This window comes from Carettochelys insculpta, chromosome 10 (genome assembly GCF_033958435.1).
Source record: "Carettochelys insculpta isolate YL-2023 chromosome 10, ASM3395843v1, whole genome shotgun sequence".
Classification (NCBI taxonomy): Eukaryota; Metazoa; Chordata; order Testudines; family Carettochelyidae; genus Carettochelys; species Carettochelys insculpta.
Window position 1 is genome coordinate 46,188,950 of NC_134146.1, and position 19,132 is coordinate 46,208,081.

The window sequence follows — 19,132 nt, forward strand, 5'->3', positions numbered from 1 at the left end:
AATCCAGTTAGTATCATCAGGGAATCCCAGAGACCAGACGATTCTGGTACTTGTTCTTTGCCTGATGCTGAGGTGTTACTGGGAGGGGGTGAGAGGATTCTGTCCTACCAGAGTCATCCTCTCGCCAGGACACAAGAACAGACGGGCAATGGAGTTACGCTGACTGATGAAGATAAAGGAGCTGGTAGCAGAAGGGAGGAAAGGGACCCTAACCTTCTGTCCGGTGGTACTGGCTGTCTGCTTGGAGGGGGATTATGTGGGAATCTGCCTGATGGGCCAGAAGTGATCCTGGGTGTAGGTGAAACCCAGGAGCTGGTTGTAGCTCAAGGGAGCAGTGCCCCTGTGGAGCCAGACAGGGGTGAGTTATTGTTTGGGGGAGCTCTTGAGGAAGAGAATTTCCCTGAAACTTATCCTGACCCGTCTGTGGGGCCTGCAGAAAATGGGAGTGAGGTGAAGGAAAGTGAACAGGAAAGGTGCTTGTCTGTAAGAGCCAGAGCAGCCCTTTGCCTGCGGAGAAGTTTGTTTCAGCTCCTGATGGCCAGGACCTGCCTGAGTGTGAAACCACTGGCTGTGCTCTGCAAGGGTCCAAAGCAGGCAGTGTAAAAGTTTCTCAGGAATTGGAAGCTGGTGCAAGTAAAGTAAAAACTATCAGGGAATGTGAGCAGCCCTGTGAGAACCAAGTAAAACAGCTGCACAGCCAATCTCTGTAGGATGCAGGAGAGCGCCAGCAATTCCCCATCTCCAGATGGTGGAAACACTTATATTCTCATACTGGATTCGACTTCTGATTCCATAGGGAGGCAGTAGTTGGAGGTGGAAGGACGAAGGAGCTGTGGGCCTGGTGGGCCAGTAAGGGATAAACAGGGATTCCTTCATGTGGATTCTGCGTCTGGGACTCACAAAACAACTCTCAGAAAGCCGTTTGGTTTGTCTCCCTGAGATCATCAATGGCCCAGCTCTTGTTAGAAGGGAGGGCACAGCCAGAGAGATCAGATTTCCACCCCAGGGGGCAAGGGAGAAGATTAGAACTTGATGGTGCTAAGAAAGGCCTCAGCCATTTATCCCCAAAATACCAGATTCTCAAGGAGGTTACACAAAAGTTGTGGTCTACCAAAGAGCAACGTAAATGTGCAGTTGCAATGGGTTTGTTCTGTTACTCACGCTGACTGCTGTAACCAAGGGGTGCTGCTACCAAAGCTGTAGAATTGTACCATGCACTGAATGTTTGAAAAGAGCCATGTGACATGATGACATTGATGTAGAAGCATAAATTGTATGCTAAAGGAGTCTGTAACTCTGAAATGTCACCATTGTTCCCTGTAACTAGTCTTGCAACCTCTCACATGAGACGGAACATTCCAAACCTATTGTGTGGCATGGAAGGGGAAACTGAGGCACACAACCATTGTGGTGGTCTGGCTAAATGCCAAGGACGGAAGCATTTGTACCTTCCGTTACTGGACTGTAACTGAATTCCAGACATTGGCTGGAGCAGCTGTATGGACTGGTGGTCAGATGGGGCAGGACCCAGACCACAAAAGACCTGTTTGATCTGTTGGTGCTGCAGCATCTGTATGGGCTCTGCCCGCCCGACTTGAGAACGTCGCTGACGGACCGGGGCCGAAGCAGCGAGACCAACCAACCCAAGGGAACTAAAGGAACTTGCCTGGCTGCATCACATGAAAAGGGCCAAGACCAAGCTCCTGACTTGGAGCCTCCCCCAGCAGGACTATGACGTGGAGGTGGTGCACATCGAGGGGAGAACAGAGGGTACAGCTGATGCCCTGTCACAAGGGGAGAGTCCCGAACTTCCCCAGGTCACCAGTTGAGTGACCCCGCTCAGTTCGGTCTGGAAGGGGGGAGAGATGTGATGGAGTGGGGGATACCTGTGTGTGTGTGGGGCTCACACAGGGTGTGGGGCTCCTGCTGAGGGTAACCTTGATGACCAGGTAACACCTTTGTACTGCAGACAAAGGAGGAGGTGGAGCCTGAGGGGTTTGAATTGGAACTGGGAGTTGGAAGCAGTTAGTCTGGGCTGAGGGAGAGAGACAAAGGAGGGGGCCAGGCCCCAGCTCTGGGGGCCCCTCGGGGCCTCCTCTCCCCAACATGGATTGGACTGGCTGTCTCTGCCTGCTGCACTAACTCCTCTGTACGATGCTGTGTCCTGTCGGCTAATAAACCTGCTGTTTTCCTGCTGAGTGAGAGACTCTCCTGCCTGCGGACAGGGTGCAGAGCTTGGGAGACCCCAGAACCCCATCACACAGGCCCAGGCTTCTGAGCACGCACGCGATGGCGAGGCACCCGCTCCGGTCGCCCGACCCCTTTTGGGGCAGTCTGCCTTCGGCACATTCCCACATGACGCCCAACCTCCTGGCGTGCGGATTGGACTCGGGTGGGGCTGATCCTTTGTTCAGCCCATGGCCACCTGGCTGGGGGGTGACCACACCTCGTCCTGTGGCTCCCAGCACGACAACCTGCCTCATGCAAGCCCAGGACCATGCTCAGAGTGTCACACACCGGTACCGCAATCCCTCCACATGCACCACCACGAGTTGTGCTTAACTTGCATCAACCTGAGGTCAAATCCCGCCCCCCCCGCCCCCTGGCTCGTCCTCCCTCCATGGCCTGCCCCCCAGGTCAGCACCCCCTGCTCCGGTTCATTCACTCTCTCTCTCACTCTCACACACACACACACACACACACACACACACACACAGCCCCAGCTCAGCTCCGCAGACACACACACACACAGAGCCCCAGCCCCAGCCCCAGCCCAGCTCCACACACACACACACACACACACACAGAGCCCCAGCGCCAGCCCAGCTCAGCTCCACACACACAAAGCCCCAGCTCAGCTACACACACACACACAGAGCCCCAGCGCCAGCCCAGCTCAGCTCCACACACACACAGAGCCCCAGCGCCAGCCCAGCTCAGCTCCACACACACAGAGCCCCAGCGCCAGCCCAGCTCCACACACACAGAGCCCCAGCGCCAGCCCAGCTCCACACACACACACACACACACACACAGAGCCCCAGCCCCAGCCCCAGCCCAGCTCAGCTCCACACACACAGAGCCCCAGCTCAGCTCAGCTCCACACACACACACACACACACACACAGAGCCCCAGCTCAGCTCAGCTCAGCTCCACACACACACACACACACGGCTCTGTCTCAACTCCACCCGACTCTTCAGACCCAGCCCCGCCCCAGCTCCAGGCCATACTTGTGGACAGGCGCTCCAGGTGCTCCTACTGCCTCCCCGGCTACAGACCGTGTGTTCCACCGGGGAGAAAAGTCCCCCCCCCCCCCCCCCCCGAGTGACACAAGGGTGCGTTGGAAGACACCCCTTGCATAACTCGAGGGACTAGTGCATCCCAGCAGCACAAACAAAGTCAGTGAACCACCAGCCGTCATGAGACACCTCACCTGGCCCGCCCGGCGCAAGGGTTGGTGCCCATTCAGGCCAGAAGTTACAGCCGGGTCTTGGAAGTTCCTGTAACAAGCCAATAACACCACATACACCCCTGCAAAAAACTGACGCAGGAAGGGAAGCCAGTAACACCACTGAGTGCATCTCAGGGCCCCCCCAGAGCTGTAGTACCCGCTCTGGGGTACTACAGACTAAGCCAATATCAGTGTTAAACTGGAACGGGTTATGAAACAGGCTTCACCGCTGCTCTAACGCTATCAGTGCTGCCCGTCACACAGCCAACACAACCCTCGGCTAGAACAATAGCAGACTGGCTCTGCTTTGGCAGCACGGTTGCCACGTCTTAGGGGACTACGCCTGCAGGTCTGGGTGTTTATTCTTAAAGCAAACAGTTACGGCTTGGCCCCCGTCGCATTTCGCTGCCCTTCCATATGGCATTAGCCTGTGCAGGCTGCATGGGGCTCAGAATAGGGCTTCCCCCTCTTGCACACATGCAGCACCCGGTGCAACAGGGCCCTGATCCTGGCCAGGGCTACTAAAAGCTGAAGGAGAGGGACGTCTAGTAACAGCGGCAGAGCCGGCCTGGAAGACAGGACCTCTCATCGCTGCTGCGACTCACCTACATGAAGCACAGGCCCAGCTGCTGTCTGGGTGGGGAGGGTCAGTGCTCAGCCACAGCACGGCTGTGGGGCAGGGGTGATCTTCCACTGCTGGAGAAAGAGGCTCCTTCTCCCCTGACCTGCATTCCCTGCAAGCTGAGCACTTGGGTGCCCACCCCGGAAAGAGTCAAATTCTGCCCAGATGAATGGCAGAGCGTCCACAGCCAGCAGCGCGCACGTGTGTGGGTGGGTGGTGCACATCCACACAGGCCTTGGTGCATGTAACAAAATTTATTCTCCCCATGGAACAGGAAAAAAAATAGAGGGGATGCTGCCCCTGACCCACCACCGCTGCAGGGTGGAGAAGGAGCGGGCCAGAGGGCCCTGTTACACAGCACCACAGTAGGGGTTAGCAAATCAGACAAGAGCTTGTGCCCCAAGGCCAGTGTCCTGCACCCCGCACAGCCAGCTGCCAGGAACCGTGAGCCTCCATCGCCATCTGGCGGATGAAGGTCACATTGCTGCACCCGAGGAAAACCTCTTCCTGCATCCATGCCCACTGTACCCCAGCTGGGAGCCCTGGCACCTTGGTCTTTGGCGGTAACAGCCGGACCTCGACAACTTACGAGCGGGTGCTTCTCCGGGACGGGCTGCTGCTATTGGCTCCCCGGCCGCAACTCCAGACACCAGCCAGCTCCAAAAGCAGCCTTCTGAGCCACAAGGAGATGGACACAGACCCGGCCTCCGCTGGCCGGGGGCTGAGCCAAGGCATGGCGACTCCCTCTACAAGGGCAAAGGGCCGTGGAGCCAGCCAGAGCAGGGCTGCAGTTAAACGCACCCAGAGAGACGCGCTTTCTGCCAGCAGCATGTTTTACTACTGGTGGTGTACAGCTGCACACACCCGGATGGACGTAACAAAATTTATTCTGCACTTGGAAGGGGAAAAAAGGGGCAGGTAACGCCGCCCTGACCACCACCACTGCAGAGCGGAGAAGGAGACAGCCAAGGAAGCAGCACAGTAGGGGGTTAGCAAGGGCAGTTGCCAGGCTCGCTGCGTGATTAACTGGCTGGTCCTCCTCCCAGGCTACCCCCTCCCCGGTCACTGCCTTGTCACAGGAAAAGGGGGCACTGTGGGGCAGGTGGCACGGCTTGCCAGGGCTCTGGGCAGTACCTGCTGTGCCCTGTGACTCCCCAGAGGAAGTGCCATTAAGGCTACTAGGTGCTTTTGGCAGCCAAGTATTTCAGTTGGTTGATCTCCCGGCGCTCTGGCTCAGCCGCTAAGCTGGGACCGGCTCCCCCGTTAACGCCTGGCTGGCCCCTGCCCAGGAACGCGTCAAAGGCAGAACTGGCCCCAGTGCTAGCCAGGTGGCACCAGGCACTCGCCTGCTTCCAGGGGAGACAGACTTCTTGCCACAGCCGCTGGTGTGGTCGTGCTCCCCTGACTGTGCCTCACCGCCTCCCCTGGCCTCGCAGTGCCAGGCCCTGAGCCTGGCCTCCGACGCAGCCAGGTGGGCGGTGACGGCACCGGGCACGCCTGGAGCCGTGGTACCCAGAGGTCCAGGGACCCACACAACTGCTGGATGCACTTGATCGTCAGCTGCAGTGTATCTTCTTTGGGGAAGACGTCTCTCACGCTGGTTCACCTCCAGCTGCCACCCTGTCGCCTGCGGGCTGCTGTTGCCCGACTCACAGCTGGGTCTGCAGGACGGAGCTTTCCTGAGGGCAACAGACTGGTCCATCCGCTCTGCTACCTCAGGCTCTCCCTTGGGGCGCTGCTCAGGGATGCAGCCACCGGGAGGGACTGAGCCCTGGGGGAGAGCGTACTCCCCCACAGGCCACACACGCAACCGGGCCAGCCAGCCCCGGAACATGGCCCCGAGCTCAGCCCCCAGCAGCTCCAGCCCAGGGACTGCTCCCTCCTGTGCCCAGCACACAGCCAGGTATCCACTGCCATGAGGCTCCCTGCTAAGCAGCCGCCAGGCCTGGTCCTTTGCTGGATTGGGGGGCACCATGCCCCCCTTCCCCCTTCTGCATCCTAGCACCCACGCGTAGCCCATTCTGCCTTGGGTGGTTCCCTAGGGTTGAGCCTACAGCCTCCCTGCTCCTCCAGCAGCCTGAGGTCCTGGGGCTTCATAGCCACTCACCCCTTCAGACCAGCCTGCAGCTTCAGGCCCACCCATGCCCTGCCTCGAGGCTGGGGCCTCCCCGGCCACATTCCAGCACAGCCCCGAAGCAGGCAGCACCGGGGAAACTGGTCTCAGCACCCCGACAGCATTTCTGGAGGCCGCCTTTGCTCCAGCCACCAGCATGCGGCAGGCTGGACAGCACCACTGGCTTTGGGCCTCCGGGTGAGCCCCGCACCACACGAGCTCTGCAACAGGTGCAGCTCTGCCGGGGGACAGGACAGGACTTGGCCAGGGCTGTGGCTGTGGCCTGCCAGGTGGGGCAGCAGCTGGACTGCAACACCTCACGCTCCCTGTGCGGGGAAGGGGAGCAGCTGAAGGAGACCTTACGTCTGCAGGGGGGTGGGGAGGGGACATGGGGAGTTACAGGAGAGACTCTGCCGTGTACCCAGGTGCAGCTCCAGGGGGCTGGGCCACCCCCCCCCCCCATGCATTCGCCAGCCTTGGCTTGCCTGGAGTGGAGGTGGCAGAGCCGGCTGGATGCACTCCCTGCTCAGGAGGGAGGAACTGGGAGCAGCGCTGCTGTAACCAGGGGGGCAGCCTGGTCCCCTTGTGCCGCATGGAGAGCGCCTGGGTCTGGCTGCACTCACTGGCTGAGGTTCAAGGTCCAGGGCTGCAGGACCAGGCTGCTTCCAGGGGCACAGAGGGAAGGCTCAGCACACGGGGGACCCTGCTCCAGCCACCCAAAGTCTCTGACCCAGCTGCCCGGCCCTGCTGGCGAGGGGCGGGAGGGGAGAACTTCCTGCCCCCTTGGGATGCATTTAGGACAGACGCGTACTCCCCCACAGGCCACACACGCAACCGGGCCGGCCAGCAGCCCCGGAACATGGCCCCCAGCTCAGCCCCCAGCAGCTCCAGCCCGGGGATTGCTCCCTCCTGTGCCCAGCACAGCCTGCCAGGGCACACAGCCAGGTATCCACTGCCCTGCCCGGCTGGGCCACGAGGCTCCCTGCTGGGCCCAGCACAGAGCAGGCTGGCGGGAGGGTTGCGCAGGGAAGGGGCTCAGAGCTGTATCACAGGGCAGCAAACTTGGGCCCTGCTGAGTGACTGCGGGGGGGCGCGAAGCTGCTCAGCCCCTATGCAGCACATTCCAGCCCCCACTACCCGCCCCAGGCTGGGCTAGGGAGAGTTCCTTAAAGCTGGCAGACATGTGCGCAGGGCTCAGCCCAGCCTGGGCCGGGGTTAGGACCACCAGGCACCAGCGTCTTGAGGGCAGTCCACTTCCCTGCAGCCCCAGCCTGCCCACACCAGCCGCTCCCCCTCCCCTGGACTAGCCAGGACCCTGCCCAACCTCCCCTGCTGCCTGACACCCCCGAGCCGGCTCAGGGAAGGCACTGGGTGAAGGGAACAGTGGGGGCAGGAAGATAACTGGCCTCAGCTCCAGCCCCAAGCCTGCCGTGCCCAGGAGCTGAGTCAGAGGGGCTAATTCCCACCCCAGTGGGGGGCAGCCAGAGGGGCGTGTGCTGGTGGTACATCCAACTGCAGGGGAGGGTCTGGGCCCTTTCCAAGGGGGTCCCAGGCCTCAGCTGGCTGCCCAGCTCTGCCCCGGGGAGCTGGCACTGCTCAGGGGCACCAGCACCAGCCCTTCCTTGGCCACGAGAGCTGCCCTGCCTTTGGGCCTGGCTCACTCAGGCTGCGACGGGGCCCCACCCTTCCACTGCTCTTACCCCTCCAAACCCCTTCATGTCTTATCCCTCCCTCCCCCCCGACAGCAGTTCCCACGCCCCACCCAGCTACTAACCAGCTCCATAAGGGTTCAGAGCCTGCCCCACACTAGTCCACGATCCCTCCGGCCCCCGGACCAGCAGCAAGGTCTCCACAGCCAGCGGGGGGGGCCACACCAAACCCCACCCAGCCAGGGACAAGCCCTCATAGCTCAACGTCACACGAGTACAAAACCCCAGCTGGCAGTACTCTCCCTCCAAGACCCTGGGCTCCACAGCCCCAGCCAGGTGGTCAAGCACCAGTATCCCCTACAGGGGAAGAACCCTAGGGCCCAGGCCACAGCCCATACCTTGCCCCCCCACCAGCAAGCCCCCCACTCTCTCCCCACTGCCCAAGTGCACACACCAGCCAGGGTAACAGCCGGAGGCAGCTGCCCAGGACAGCAATCCCACACGGCTCCCTGGGACTGCCACCACTGCCAAGGAAGGGGCTTTGCTCAGCTGTCCAGAGGTTCAGCCTCCCCCCACACAACATCCCCCAGAGGCCTCCAGCCACACCAGGCTTTGCCTCACCCAGAGCTCACCAGCCCAGACCGCCCCAGGGCTCTGAAGGCCATAGCAGAGACCCAGGAAACCCCACACATTGAATGAGTGAGGCCCTCTGTGCTGAACGGGAGTGGGGTGGACAGCCACCACCAGGCCCCACAGGCAGTGCCCCCCGCCTCCCCAGGCAGCAGGGGGTGGAGGGCCCAGAGCCAGCAAAGGCCCTGGGCCCAAGACAGGCAGCTTGGGGGTGAGATTTAATGCCCAGTGTTACGCCAGGTCAGCCTAGATGTCCACGCGCCCATTCCAGGCTGTACACTCAACCTCTCATCACCCCAGCCCTCACACAGAGCCGTGGCAGCCCAGTGGGTCAAGCCCCCTCCCCACGGCTGGTGAAGCTTCCTGCCCCCTAGTAAAAACAGCAGCCAGTCCTTTGGGGAGCCCGGCTTCCCCAGGGCGGCGTCCGCCCCACAGCCTTTAGTCTTCACTGCACTTCTGAGCCACGGTCAGGTCCCGGATCTCCCTGCAGCCCAGGTCCACAAGTGCCTCTCTTCGGACTCCTGCCAGCACCGCTGACAGCTTGGGATCCTTCGGCCCCGAGCAGAGCGACGGTTAGGGGGCCGCAGCAGAGCCTTCACCCAACAGCACCAGCCCCAGGCGGCCTGTCACTCGCCCAGTCCTAGCCAGCCCGGAAGCACCGAGCCTGGAGCCACTCGCAGGGCCAGGATCCGAGAGGGGTACACGCGGTGTTATTTACCAATGTTCTTTTATTTCCAGTTTAAGGTGAAAAGATGCCTTTAAATCTTCAATTAAATACTCCATAAAGAAAAGCAAAAAAAAAAAAAAAAAAAAATTATTTACAAATTCACGTGACCGGTAATTGAATCCTTGTTTTAATAATTATGCGTGCGGCTCGTTAACATCCGGCGCTCTATAAATACAGGGGATGCAGATGAAGCCACCGCTCATTAGCTCGCACAATTGTGGCCTTAAACGGGGGGAGGGGGAAGGGGGGGAACAAAAGAGCTGCATAGCCACCCCGGCGCAGAGGGGGCTGGAAGCCCAGCCCGGAACGGCCCTGGCAGCTCCCCAGCCGATCTCAGAGATGGGAGGTTTGGGGGGCGGGGAGGAGGGGGCTGAAATGATTTTTTGGAAAATAAAAAACCATCCGGCAGGTTTGTGGTGCAGGCGGTGATCCGGGGACGGGGGGCGGGAGAGCAGAGTCCTGTCCCCAAACCAAATGTAGAAGTTTATATATATATAATCTCTCTATATTTCAGCAATAAATGGGGGGGGGGGAGACGGCCCCCCCACAGACACAAGTTTCTGGTGCTTTGCACCCTGCAGAGTTTGGCCCCGTCACTGCCATCAATCCGGGCGTCCCTGCGCTGGGGCTGAGCAGAGCCCTGGCAGCTGTGCCTGCCTCCTTCAGCATCAATTTATTATCAGACACAAACCAATACAGGCCTCGAAAAACAAACAGAAGGAAAGGAAGGAGTCCAGGAGGCAGGGCGGCTCCCCGCAGCCTCTTAGCACGAGTCCGGGCCTCAGGGCGGCCGGCGGGGCCTGGCCCTGCCGCTCAGTTGTTGTCCGACTCGTCCTCGGCTTCCCGCAGCCAGGTGAAGAAGGCTGTCACTGACTTGAGGGCCACGCCCTTGCCCTGCTGCTCGGCCGGGTCCTTGCTTGACTCCCACTTGTAGAAGGCTTCCTCCTTGATGACGTCCTCGTCGTACAAGGCATCGAAGAACATTCGGAGCAGGTCTGCGGGGAGGGCGAGAGAGGGGATCAGGGGGACGCAGGAATGGCCGTCTCCGCCCCCAGCTGCCCGACCCCTCTCCCCCAGCCCTGCCACCTCCCTGGAGACCCCAGCCCCCACCGGGCCAGCAGCCGGGCCCCGGACACTCACTGGGTGGCTGATCCAGCTTCACCACCAGGGCCTGTAGGGCGTACAGCGCCTGCAGCTCCTTCTGCTCCTCGCTCACGTACTTCTGCAGCAGCTTGGCCCTGTTCTTGATCACTCCCGTGTCCACCCGGAAAGGGTTCTCGACTGTGGGGGAGGGCAGCGAGTGAGAGAGGCAGGGGGCGGGGCCCCAGACTGCCTCCTCCCACCCCGCGGACGCAACAGGCGGAAAATGGCCAAGGAGTGGGATTCCCCACTGCATATGGCACCAGTCCCTCGCCTCCCAGCTGCCAGAGTTCTGGCAGGCTCAGGCTACCCCGGGGGACCAGGCTGGGTCCCAGAAGAGCCTCTCCCCTCCCACTAGGCAGGACTGCCTCCTCCCCCACTTACAGACAATGGCCGAATGGCACACTGAGGTCATCAGGGCTCTGACGAAGACATTGGAGGAGACCTGCTGCTCGCTCAGGTTGGCCTGGTGGGGAGAGAACACTTCAGACCCTCCGCAGGAGGAGACACCTGCCCCCACCCCAAACAGCAGCAGTGACCCTGGAACAGCAGGAACCCTGCCCCGCTCCCCTGGTCTCCCACTGGCAGAGACTGCATCTGGAGTACCCTGGGGCATCCCACCCTGCTCCCCTGCTGGAAGAACCTGGGCCTGGAGTACCCTGGAGCCCCCTGCACTGTCCCCCACACTGGCAGCCTGGGCCTGAAGCAAGACGCCTGCTAATATTTCTAGCCCCCAGGCAGAATAAGTTTTGTGGTGTGCACCACCACAGACACGCTGGCGGCGGCAGGGGCTCTGCTAATCTGGGCAGCACCTGACTCCCTCCTGGGTGGCCGCCCGCGTGCTCAGCTTCCAGGGAATCCTGGCCAGAAGTACCCAGAGGCTCCCCCTGGCCTTCCTCCCCCGGATAGTCTGTCCCAGCGTAGCCCTGGCCAATGGTCCTGCCACCAATCTCCTGGGACAGAGACCCGGGGGCAACTGGCTCACCTCGATCCAGTCGTATATTCTTTGGTTGTTAGAGTTCTCCTTCAGCAGCTTCTCCAGCTGCTTGCACAGCTCCTCGGCCGTCAGCTCCTTGCGGCTGGGCGTGTCCGAGCTGTCCCCCATCGTGTACTCCACTTTCTGGGGTGGGAGAAGGCAGTGAGGGGGTGCTGCACCCCGAGAAGCAAGGCTGGGGGATCCGGCCTGCAATGGGGCACCCTGGACCGCTCCCTGCCGGACCCACAGGCAGCCGGTGCCCCTGCCCACAGCCCTTCCCCTCCTCAGGCCCACAGGGGCTTCAGTCCCACTCACCTGCTCTGTGACAAACTTGTTCACATCCTGGTCCTCGGGCAGGAACTCTTTCCAGCTCAGGCCACCCTCTCGCCACAGTGTCCCGGCCTTCTTGTGGCTCTGCAAGGGAACGGGTGGGGGGCGCTCGCTTGTCATCAGGCTTCCCAGGCAGGGAGGAGATGGGCGCAGACCCTCAGCTCCTTCTGTGCCCACAGCCGGACGCGTCCCTGTGTGATGCAGCCGGGGGCTGCGCGGCAGAGGCCTGCTGGGGAGGGCCCAGAGCCAGGACCCATTCGTCCAGCGGTGCAGCCTCCGGGCCGAATGGCCCCACAGCAGCACGGAGCAGGGAACCAGGGCCGGGGCGGGGGGGAGACTGGATGAAGGCCCCGTCCCAGTGCTGAGGGATGGGGAATCAAAGCCACACCCCAACGCCAGATGGGAGGTGCCAAGCTGGGGTTGGGGTCAAGGCCGCACACTGGAGCCCCACAGGAGACGGGGGCTGGGGGGGTGCTGCGCCACAGCCCACGAGTAACACACAGACCCAACCCTCCCTGCCTGGGGCATGGCCCAGGGCCCAGCTGGCCATCACTCACCATTCCCTTGCATAGCAAGCCCAGGATCTCCAGCAGGAGGGTGCTGGCCTTGCCAATGGGCACCAGGGGCTTGGCGACCTCTCTGCAGGGCACAAAGACAGGGGTCAGCCCTCCGAGGCAGCCAGCCCTGCACCGGGGGCAGGGCCCCGCAGCTAGCGGCACAGGGACAGCTCACCTGAAGAGCTCCTCCATGGGGATGCCCCCCTCCCGCAGGATGGGGGTGATCAGCTCAGCCAGGTAGAGCCAGATGTGCGGGATGTCAATCTCCATGTCCTCAGCAATCTCCAGAATCTCCTGCACCCTGCGGGTGGCAGAGGCCGGGCAGCTCAGAGCTGGCAGCCCCAGGGCGCTGCCAGCTCAAGGGGGCAAACCCCACCTCCACCTCCACCCCGGGACCAGCCAGGCTCCCAGCCCAGGGGTCAGTAACCAAAGAGCAAGAGCAGCCGTTTCTTTTCTGCATTCAAACGCAATATGCGCCAGTGCCGCGCCGCAGGCGAATACAAAAGGGTCCTTCACAGAGAACCTCAAACCAGGCTTTGGGTAACCCCTGGTTTCTGAACTGAGCACGCCCCCAGTGCACTGCCCGCGTTAAAGGGGAGCTCGCCAACGCTGCGAGATCACCTCGCGTTCGCCATTTAGAGGAGCTGTTCATCGCCAGGCTTTTAGATGTGCCCGTTTACCAAAAATAATCCGAAGCCCCTCCCCCACTTTGCAATTGTAGCGTCGGGAGCCACAAAGAAGCCCTTAAAGAGCTGGGTGCTGCTCCGAGCTCCAGGCTGCAGACCCCTTTCCCAGCCCCAGGGGTGGGCAGGAAGTTTGGTCGAGGGCCCCACTAGTACGGTACTGATGGAGGAGGTGCGGGGTCTGGATGAGGCTGGGTGTGGGGACAGGGAGGAAGCTCGGGTGAGGGAGGTGGTTATGGCCTGGGATGCAGGAGGGGGGTTAGGACCGGGAGGGGTGCGGTGGGGGGTGCAGGGGCTGGAAGAGGGACATGAACCAAGTTGGGGTGCAGAGGATTTGGGCTGCGACTGGAGGCCGGTGCTTCTGGCCAACAGGAGCTGCCAGGGTTGTGCTGGGGGCGTGGCCAGGATGGACACGCCCCCACCTCCACTGCCAATGGGCACGTGCGGCGCAGCCAAGCGCTGGCCCCAGAGCAACGTGTGGGGCACGGCAGGCTGGGCCCAGAGTCTAGTGATGGGCCAGCTCTAGCCTGGGGGCAGGGCCGGGGCTCCAAGCCACCTGGGCACGGCCAGACTTCTCCCCAGCCGGGGCCGGGGCCCCGTACCCTTTGTAGTACTGCTCCTTGGCCAGGCTGCCGGCCTTCACCAGCTGGTACAGCAGCAGCCCCATGTGCTCACGGGCGATCATGCTCCTCTCCAGGGTCGACTCGATGCCGTTCCGCACGAAGAGGTGGAGCTGGGAGGGGCAGCCCAGCTCCTGCACGCACTGCAGCGCCTCCTGTGGGGCGAGAGAGGGCTCAGCCCGGCCCTGGCCCCAGCCTGCCCGCCCCCCCCCACCGCAGCACCCCCTGGAGGGGGCTCAGCACCACCCCAGTCCCGTCTCCCCCCAGCAGCGCCTCCTGCCGGGCCCCAGTTCTCACCTTCATGTCGTTGATATGCAGGTACTCCTCAATGATGGCCTTGGACTTCTTCTCCAGCTCCTCCTCCGTCAGCGCTGGCTTCGGCGGGGCAGCGGCAGGGGGCACCGGCTCTCGCTTAGCTGCGGGGAGGGAGAGACCCCATGGGCATGGCTGGGCGGGGGTGGAGGGCACCGCCCAGCCCGGCCCCACGGCTCACCTGGCTCCCTGCTCCTGTCCCGCTCCTCCGTCATACTGGCCACCTTCCGGACGGCCTCCTGGGCTCCCTGCCTCTCGCGCTCCCGGCTCCTGTCCTCCGGCTCCTTGCTGTAGCTCCTCTTGGTGACAGGGGGCCTGTTCCTGTCCACTCGCTCCCCCCTGTCGGGGCGCTCCAAGCGCTCGCCCCTCTCCGGCCGCTCCCCTCGCTCGCCGGCCTTCTCCGACCGGTCCCGGCTGGAGCTGCTCCTGCGGGCGGGGCCCAGGTGACGCACCCCCGTACCCGAGCACCCCCTGCGGGTGACTGCACGAGCCACGGCCCCCCCACGGCCCCATCCCCTGCAGCTCTAGCGCCTCCGGGGAGCCAGCTGGAAGACCCCCGCCTCTGCAGCTTGGATTGTCTGAGACGCCCGGACCCTGAGAACAGCACTCCCCGCCCATCCCGCCCGGCTTCACCCAGGAGCCGCTCGCACCCCAAGGCTGAGGGAGTGGCACCAGCAGGGGGCAGAGTCTCCAGCCAGCACCCCCCGGCTCTAGGCCTCTCCAGAGCACAGCGCCGGCCTGGGACTGCAGGCCAAGCGCATCCCCCTCGCTGGGCGTTGGGGCGGGGGCTGCCCCCGGGGCTGAGCACAGCCAGGGCAGATCACCTGGAACTTGCAGCCGAACGGGCTCGGGGGCGGGAGGGACTCACCTCTGCACCACGCGCCGGGAATCCAGGCTCTCTGCTGGCGTCGACTGCTGCAGGGCTGAGAAGCGATTCAAGGTGCTGGTGGCTGGCCGGGCAGCATCAGCAGCTGGGTGGAGAGCAGAGGAGTCAGCGCCAGGGCACGGCCGGCATCACCCCCCTACCCCCGTCCGATGCAGGCCGCCCAAGCACCAACCCCTCGCTGCCCCCCCAGCCCGGAGCCAGCAGGCTCTGCCTGCGTACCTGAGTCAGCAGGCTTGGCACCAGAGCCCCCGCTGCTGCCCTTCCCCCAGCTCAGACGCCCGCCAGGCGCGAAGAGCTGATTATTGGAGTCAATGGAGCCAGGCTGCAAAGAGAGAAACCAAGATGGAGTTGGCTTAAGTTGTTCCTTGGCTAGTCTCCCACCGCGGGCGAGAGCCGGCAGACGCCGGGGCCGAGGAGGCCCACAACAGGGCTCAGACCTCCGCAGGCAACGGCCTCGCCAGACAGACAGTGTCTACCCGGAGCCGGGCTTGCAGAACCACGCTGCTCGTCCAGGATCTGCTGCTGCTGCTGCCGCCGACGGGCAGGAACCCGTGCCTCCGAATCAAGCCAGCCTTAGATCCCGAGGCAAAGCCGCTGCATTGAGCCCTGCTCTAATCCCTTGGCGGCAGCAGCTTGCTAAGAGTGGAATAGCCCAGCCAATGCTGCAGCTGGCTCACTATTCTTTTACCGGCAGGAGCCTAGACAGGGCACAGGACCCAGGCCTGGCTCTCAAGGCGCTCCCTAGCAGGGCAGGTAATGCCAACACTCAGAGTTGCAGAGCTAACACCCGTTGGGCTGAGTAGGGCAATTGACCGGTCTCCTGGCCTGCAATTCCAGCTGTCTGCAGACATCTGCGTTGGTTATCCATGAACAGCTTTTCAAAGCTCTACAACGGTTAAGGACAAGGGCCGTTCACAGGAACCCAGGGCAACACCCACGTCCCCCTCACACGCACTTACCTTTGTGATCTTGGTTATCCGGCTGGTGTCAATGGGTCGGTTGCCCTTGCTGATCGGGACAGTGTTCCAGCCGTCATCTGCAACTTGGCTCGCTCGCCCACCTGCATGGTACACGGACAGGTAAGACGTCTCCGGCTGCCCACCTCCAGCACCACGGAGAGATAAAGACCCACTACACAGGGCAGAGCCACGACCTTCAGGTACCTCCCGGACCAAGTACACAGATGTCCCACACACAGGACCGTGCTTCTCAGTGGGTGCGTGGCTTGCTGGGGTGAGGCCTGTTAGCCACCGCCCAGAGCTTCAGCTGGGTGTGCGGAGATGGGGAACCCTTCAAACTGGCCCACAAATGCGACAGGCCTGGGGCTGCTGGGTCAGAAGCGCCCCCGCCATCCCAGCCTTCAGCACAGTTTGCCCACAGCCCCGGCCAGGTCTGGTCACTCTGCAAGGTGCTCCCAGGCCTCACCTCCTGAAGAGGAGCCAGGCGGCCCTCGCCTCTTGTCCTGCTTCGACATTAGCTGCTGCACTTTGATGTGCTCCCGGTGCTCCTCCATCTCCGCCTCCTTGTGGATCTGGTCGATGGTCTTAGGGCCCTGGTCCCCTCGTCGCGGCACCCAGCTATTCTGCAAAGCACGTGGGGGATGGAGACCAGGGTTACAGTTGCTGCGTGAGGGACCGTCGGTCAGGCTGTCTACTCACTGCCTTACTCACCCAAGCAGGACTGGCAAGGCCCAGCAGGGCACAAATCTCCAGTATCCTGCTTCCCCACCAGGGGCTCGCCCAGCACAGACACAGCCCCACCCACATCCTGCCTGGGCTCCCTGTCTTCAGGGCCAGGGCCCACTGCCCAGCACTGATTTCCCAAACCTCCAAGCTCTGCTCTCCTGCCCAGGCAGCCTCCTGCCCTCCTCCCAGCCTGGGTACCGGGGGCAAACTGCTCACACATTCCCGAGGGGGGCTACTTGGTGTGGCCTCGGGGAGACCAGCCATCAGCGACCAAGGGGGCTCAGGTCTGTGTGCTCGAGGGCCACAGCGCTGCTCTCGCACCAAGCCCGACTGTCAGGGTCTGCAGCAGCCTTTGGCGCAGAGAGGTTCAGAATCAGGAGCCTCCCTGCATCGAGCAGCTGCCAGAAGGAACCACAGCCCAGGCTCAGCCCAGGGCAGAGGCCACAGAGCTGGCTACGCCCAACCATGTTGGAACCCCGACGACAGGGGATCAGAGGTCCCGGGACGGACCTGGATTCCAAAGTATACCAGGAAGAGGGCGGGGCACACCCCTTACCCGGCAGCGGCATGCGTCTCTCCAAGGGGCAGGGCTAGATCTTGGAGCAGGGATGCGGGGACGTTCTCTACCCACTAGGGCCTTGCCCCCATCTATCCTTAGCACACAGCGGTGGGGCTGGCACCCCCTGCCCAGGGCCACAGGTATTTTACCCCACCAGGTCCCACCTGCCTATCCGGGGCGAAGCCGGCACCTTACCCGCCTGAGATCTATCACATCCTGCAGCATGAAGCGAATTCGAGAGGATGTTTTCTTCTCCTTAATGATCTTCTCCATCTGGTTGAAGTACTGATCCATCCTGGGCTGCAGGAGGGGAGGCAGTCACCGTCACCGTCACCACCACGCACTCCCCACGCCAGGCACAGAAGCCTCTCAGGGCCTCACCGCGCCGCGCCCCGCCCATGCCTGCCAGGGCACCGATTGCCTGGGCGGTTGCTCACCCCCCTCCTGGGGAGCAGGAGTGAATGGGAAGCAGGGAAACATTCAGGCTGGACAGGCCCCACTGCTCACAGACTCCCCCCACACAAACCCCCTAACCCTTTCCAACACCGCTGCAGGCAGCAGCTGCACCCTCCCTGCAACCGGGCGCTGGATAAGCATGGCACAGGAGAGCAACTCCCGATGTCCTACAGCCCTAGGGGCTCCTGGTCCCCGACCTACAGGGCACAGAGCGGCTGCTACCTTGGCCTTCTCGAAGTCCAGGTCCTTGCCGATGGTGGTGAGCAGGCGGCACAGGCACTCGAGCGACTCCTCGTCGTGGTTTTTGAGCAGCTTCACCACGCAGTCGTGCATGATGGCCTCCGTCAGCATCTTCAGCTTGAAGAGCTCCCCAATGAACTTGATGTTCCCCAGGGAACGCCGCCGGGCCTTGTCTCGGGCCTCGTCCAGCTCCTCCTTCAGGCGGGTCTTCTCCTCCGGCTGCGGGGAGGGGAGGAGGGTTTACACAGGGCAGCCCAACCTCAGTCACCCCTCCCAGCGAGACGGGGCGCTGACCTCGGCCCCTGCCCCTGGGAACAGCCCCACTCACAGTAGCAGCCTCGTCCATCTCCTTCTGCTTCTTCTCAAAGATCTCATCGTCATCCTTGTCCTTCTCAAACTCCTTCTGGCAGCGGTTCAGCAGCAGCTTGCGGAAGTTCACAGTCACTGTCGGCTTGTCAGTCGTGGGGACTTTCAGCTGCAGGGAGGGACGGGCGCAAAGATGAGGGGGAGACACTGGCCTGGCACCCACTGCTAGCACGGCCCCAGGCCAACACAGGGAGGGGCACCAGCTCCGCCCTACACATGGGCCTGGCACCTGAGCCATTAGCGCTGGGAGCCAGGACTCGTGGGGTCCATCCACAGCGCGGCCGCCTCACAACCCCACCCCGGCGCCTCTGTTCCCCCTGCAGGTTAGAGCAAATCCCTGCTCGCAGTGGCGGGGAGGTGCCCAGGCCCTCAGGGCACTCACCCCCATAAGGCAACGGCACATGTTGGCATAGGCGACGGAGAAGTTGGGCTCGGAGATGGCCTTCTCGAAGATGAGGTCAATGACTCCCTTGAGGCGCTCCTCTGTGTCGATGGACAGCTCGGTGACCTGCTTCATCAGCTGCTGGAACATCTGTGGCGTCAGCTTGTTCAGGATGCTGCGCACGCGCCGGAAGAGGTCCTGCAGGGACGCCCCAGACAGTCAGAGAGAGCCGACGCCGTCCGCCCCAGAGCCCCTGCAGCCAGGGGCCGCCTCGCTCCCCACGTGAAGCCCAGCCGTCCCCTACAGACGCCCCCTGCAAAGCCCGGCAGCCCCACACGGCCGCATGCTGCGCCCTTCCCTCCACAAGGCACCTGCACTCCAGACTGCCTCCCTCCCCCCACAGAGGCCCCACCCATGGCCACCTTCCGCAAAGCCCAGCAGCCCCTGGCAGCCCACAAGCCCAGCCCAGCGAGGGGGCTCAGCCCACGCTCCTCCCTACCTGCGTCTTGATATTGTCGGGGTCCTCCTCCTCGGCGGCCCGCTTGCTGCTAGGCTTCCAGGCCTTCTCCGCCTTGTTGAGTTTGATGTCCTCGTTCAGGGAGACGGTAGCAATGATTTTCCGGGGCTCCTTCCTCTGGCTCTGCTGCGAGCGGCGGGGCCCCAACCCGGCGGGCTAAGGAGGAAGGAGGGGAGACGTCAACGTTTTCCTTCCCTTCGGCCCCAGCCCGCTCTCCGGCGGCCCCA

General features: G+C 62.6%; 1 protein-coding gene across 13 annotated transcripts in view; it reads right to left on the reverse strand.

The window, feature by feature from the left end:
- Window positions 1-9,173: 9,173 nt before the first annotated feature.
- EIF4G1 (eukaryotic translation initiation factor 4 gamma 1) overlaps window positions 9,174-19,132 on the reverse strand; it is a 42,586-nt gene continuing 32,627 nt past the window's right edge. For 4 of the 13 annotated variants that reach the window (XM_075004671.1, XM_075004668.1, XM_075004666.1 and 1 more), the window contains 19 exons: window positions 18,888-19,061; window positions 18,389-18,586; window positions 17,969-18,115; window positions 17,623-17,859; window positions 17,140-17,244; window positions 16,126-16,282; window positions 15,660-15,760; window positions 14,920-15,022; window positions 14,683-14,785; window positions 13,996-14,240; window positions 13,800-13,918; window positions 13,485-13,657; window positions 12,375-12,500; window positions 12,200-12,281; window positions 11,628-11,726; window positions 11,322-11,456; window positions 10,721-10,802; window positions 10,337-10,477; window positions 9,177-10,191 (listed from right to left, as the gene is read on the reverse strand). In XM_075004671.1, the coding sequence (XP_074860772.1) occupies window positions 10,010-10,191; window positions 10,337-10,477; window positions 10,721-10,802; window positions 11,322-11,456; window positions 11,628-11,726; window positions 12,200-12,281; window positions 12,375-12,500; window positions 13,485-13,657; window positions 13,800-13,918; window positions 13,996-14,240; window positions 14,683-14,785; window positions 14,920-15,022; window positions 15,660-15,760; window positions 16,126-16,282; window positions 17,140-17,244; window positions 17,623-17,859; window positions 17,969-18,115; window positions 18,389-18,586; window positions 18,888-19,061 (2,709 nt within the window). In that variant the 3' untranslated portion in view covers window positions 9,177-10,009. Of the gene's footprint in view, window positions 10,192-10,336; window positions 10,478-10,720; window positions 10,803-11,321; window positions 11,457-11,627; window positions 11,727-12,199; window positions 12,282-12,374; window positions 12,501-13,484; window positions 13,658-13,799; window positions 13,919-13,995; window positions 14,241-14,682; window positions 14,786-14,919; window positions 15,023-15,659; window positions 15,761-16,125; window positions 16,283-17,139; window positions 17,245-17,622; window positions 17,860-17,968; window positions 18,116-18,388; window positions 18,587-18,887; window positions 19,062-19,132 lie in introns of all 13 variants that reach the window. The other 9 variants (XM_075004664.1, XM_075004658.1, XM_075004659.1 and 6 more) reach the window with 5 other exon arrangements.